The sequence below is a fragment of the Myxine glutinosa genome, chromosome 3 (assembly GCF_964187855.1).
Source record: "Myxine glutinosa chromosome 3, kmMyxGlut1.1, whole genome shotgun sequence".
In the NCBI taxonomy this organism is placed as follows: domain Eukaryota; kingdom Metazoa; phylum Chordata; class Myxini; order Myxiniformes; family Myxinidae; genus Myxine; species Myxine glutinosa.
The window spans coordinates 217,699,986-217,703,423 of record NC_136263.1 but is presented as its reverse complement, the minus strand read 5'-3'; the positions used below and the strand labels follow the sequence as shown (position 1 = coordinate 217,703,423).

General features: G+C 42.9%; 1 protein-coding gene across 15 annotated transcripts in view; it reads left to right on the top strand.

Annotated features, from left to right (window-relative positions):
- Positions 1-3,438, top strand: part of LOC137422867 (interleukin enhancer-binding factor 3) — a 350,140-nt gene that overhangs the window by 234,629 nt on the left and 112,073 nt on the right. For all 15 annotated transcript variants that reach the window (XR_013622939.1, XM_078775056.1, XM_078775055.1 and 12 more), the window contains one exon: positions 2,370-2,540. Coding sequence is in view for 14 of the 15 variants with exons in the window: in XM_078775056.1 (XP_078631182.1) it covers positions 2,370-2,540 (171 nt within the window). In the remaining variant the exon portion in view is untranslated. The remainder of the gene's footprint in view (positions 1-2,369; positions 2,541-3,438) is intronic.

The following is a 3,438-nucleotide window of genomic DNA, read 5'->3' as shown; positions in this document are numbered from 1 at the left end:
GCGTCGTAGGAGAAGACCTACCACGCCTGCAATGGACCTTGCTGAACCGTCTTCGTACGGGGGTCGGCCGCTTCAAATCATCGCTGAAGATGTGGGGCCTGGCAGATAGCGCCGTGTGCGAGTGCGGCGAGCCTGAGCAGACTGCTAAACACATAATTACCACCTGCCCCCTATACAGACCACCTTCAGAAGCCGGCCTCTTCGACGTATGACCAGAGACGAGGGCATGGCTGCACGACACTGAGCTGGCCATCTGATGAGAGACGGAAGAAGAAGAAGAAGTCACATTTTACATGAGATGTAATGACACATTTCAAACTGTATTTCCCATGTGCACGCACATGCATTCATATGTAATCAGAAGTAAATAAATTGTGTAGATTACATCATTTGTGGATCTGATAAATTGGCAGTAACCATTTTGTAAAACTGAATGTGCAGCATCTCAATGAGGATGTCCAAATGTCACACACGTCCATGCCCGTGCGATTCCCATGGGTGACCCCACGAGTTAGAATATATTGTTGGAAATCACTCTTTGAGAAAGGTTATACAAAGAGATGGACTAATGAACTTTTTAAAATTGTTGACGTAATGGATATCGTTCCTTAGACTTACAAATTGTATGATATGAATGGAGAAGAAATGTTGCATTCATTTGATGCACTAGAATTACAAAAGACAAAGATGAGAAATTAAAAGAAAAAAATTAATAATTGAAAAAAGCATATAATTAAAAGAAAAAAAACAAAACTAATAAAATATTTTCACTCCACCCCTTGTTGTCTACAGCCACATGGCACACCCACAGGCCACACCCACACACCACACCCATATACCCGACCATCCCCCAACCCTCCGTGCACCCCCACCCTTGACCCACCCCGTCCTTCATCCCATCTCCCACCCTTCCCCACTCACATGGGGAGGGGGAACGGGATAGGATGAGGGAGGGGGTGGATCGTGGTAGGGGCACACCTTCCCTTTCCTGCCCTCCTTTATTCTCTTTTTATAATTAATAATCAAATAATTGTAAGTAAAACAAACATTATTAATACTCAATAAAACATATATTATATAATACATTAAAATCATGATACAATCCTGGTTTGGTGAAAACGTTTGTTCCTCCGTTTGCCGAGGATGAGTCATCTCTGCCTTTATCTCCTGCTGGTACACCGCAAAGGTGTGTTGGTTTTTCTTAACCCGTAAAACCCACACCAAAACAAAACATTGGTAAATATTTGATCCTTGGTAAACTTTACAAACATTCCATTCTGACCTCTGAGCTATCAGGCAGAGAGTTTTGTTGCTCTTTAACAGCCACCAACCCCTCCTAGCAGACGGGTTTCCCAGTTCAACATCCATCCGAGGGACGGCACACACATTGATGAATTACCCTGCCTGTGAAACACATGGCGGAGAGTTTATCGCTATGTCGAGATTCAAACCTAAGTCGTGCAGGTTTGTGTTAGTATCATGCAGAGAGATAAATAAATAATTACCTGGGGTATCTTCTGTTGGTCGATTGGTATTAAAGTGAACACATTGCATATTGTTGGTTGACATCGTGTTTGATGCTGGAAAAGAACATACACAGAGGTTCAAGAGAACACGCAAACATTGGGACACCCCACATTTCACACCAGTGTGTTTTATTATTTACAATAATACCTTTTGCATAATTGTTCAAATAATGCCTGTAGGTTTTCAACGTTGGGAGTATCAGGATTTGTTGAAATAATCTGGGGTTTCCATTTCAGAGGTAGGTCATTAAAACAGTCCAATAACTCATTGTGGAACTTTTGGCAGACAGATTGGAATTCCATCAGAACCTCATTCAAATGTTTCCATTCCTGGAATAGACCATTGAACTCACAATTGGACTGCTCTATGAGTGAGTTTGAAATGCTGTAAGAAGAAAACGTTGAACAATTATTAATATACAAGGTTTTTCATTTAACAATTAATGATGTATGAGACTGTCATCCTATTAGGAACAGACTGAAATACAACATTAAACTTACCAATATCATTGTTCAGTAGAAATAAAATCATTGTCCTCTTCATCATTGAACAGATATTCATTGTCTCTCCATATGAGTTTAATGTGAAAATGTTAGTATGGTGTAAATAATGTGAAATACCATCAGTAATAATCAACCCCGCCAACAAGTACGAGAGGAATGTTGGTTTTGAGATAAGTCATTGAGCAGGTGAGCTCGCGAAAATGAGTTGAACGAGCGCAAGCGAGTATATGTGAGTGGTCCAGCGAAGATAGTCTTGTCTCAGAACCAACATTCCTCTACTACTGAGGAATGCTCTCTGCCGTGTGCCGTTTTCGTCTTGATTCTGTGATTCCCTCTCAGGTGCTGCAGGTCTTAAGACATTCCACTGGTGTTGAAACCAAGCAGGTGGAGAAGGAATCAAAACCGGATTGGGCCGTACGTGTGATCGCTGCAGGAGCCAATAGTAGGAAGACCCCAGCGTCCTCTTCTGCTCCTCTTGCAGCAGCTTCTGTTCCAGCAACTTTGCCTGAGGTAAAAATACATCTTAGATTTTTTATGCATGATTATTATAGCAAGCAAAAAAAATCCTTCTTATGAAACGGTCAATTCCCCCATTTTTATGATGTTTAGATACTTGTACAATTTGTAGATTGTCGAATATAGAGTGGATTAATAGCCCCACGGGGCTCCGGTGGTCAAGCATGTGCTCATGATGCTTCTGCATTACATAGTTGAATACATCATTTGTCGATGATCGTGTATGACTGTGGTTATATGGCCTTCGGCTCTGATTTTCAGGAATGAAGTAGAAAATGATCATATACGTACAGGCCACTTGGGGGACACCATTTACATAGAGAGAATTGACGTCACCTCCCCTCCCTCGCTGCTCTCCCCCAATCCCCCAACACCCTTACCCTCACACCCCAACATCCCTACCCCCACACCCAAACATCCCAGGCTATGAATTACATTTTACCACCCAAACCCTCCCGAGTAAAACCACCGGTTTTCAACTTGTTACATCCAGCGTTTCAGGATTACATAGAAGTCCAACAAACACACTGACAACAACAACAACAATAGGCATTTTAAGGCCATTTTCCCTGCCAGAGCGACAACACTTACAGCGACTAAACACACCGACACCTCTCCAGATATATTGGGTGTACTACGGGTGGGTGGGGTGGAGGAATCCCTCGTTCTACCCGGACTTACCTGACCTGAGGATGCCGCACACGAATACCTTCGTACCTTGGCAGGTTGCTAAGAAACTACGGACACCAATATTACGGGACACCTCAATGAGCTCAATCTCCGACTGCAAGGTGCAGGGCAAACTGTTTTGGTCATGTTCGACACATGGACGGCTTTTGGTGGCAAGCAAGCAATCTTTTCAAGCGATGTTGCTACCTCCACTTTCCGCTAC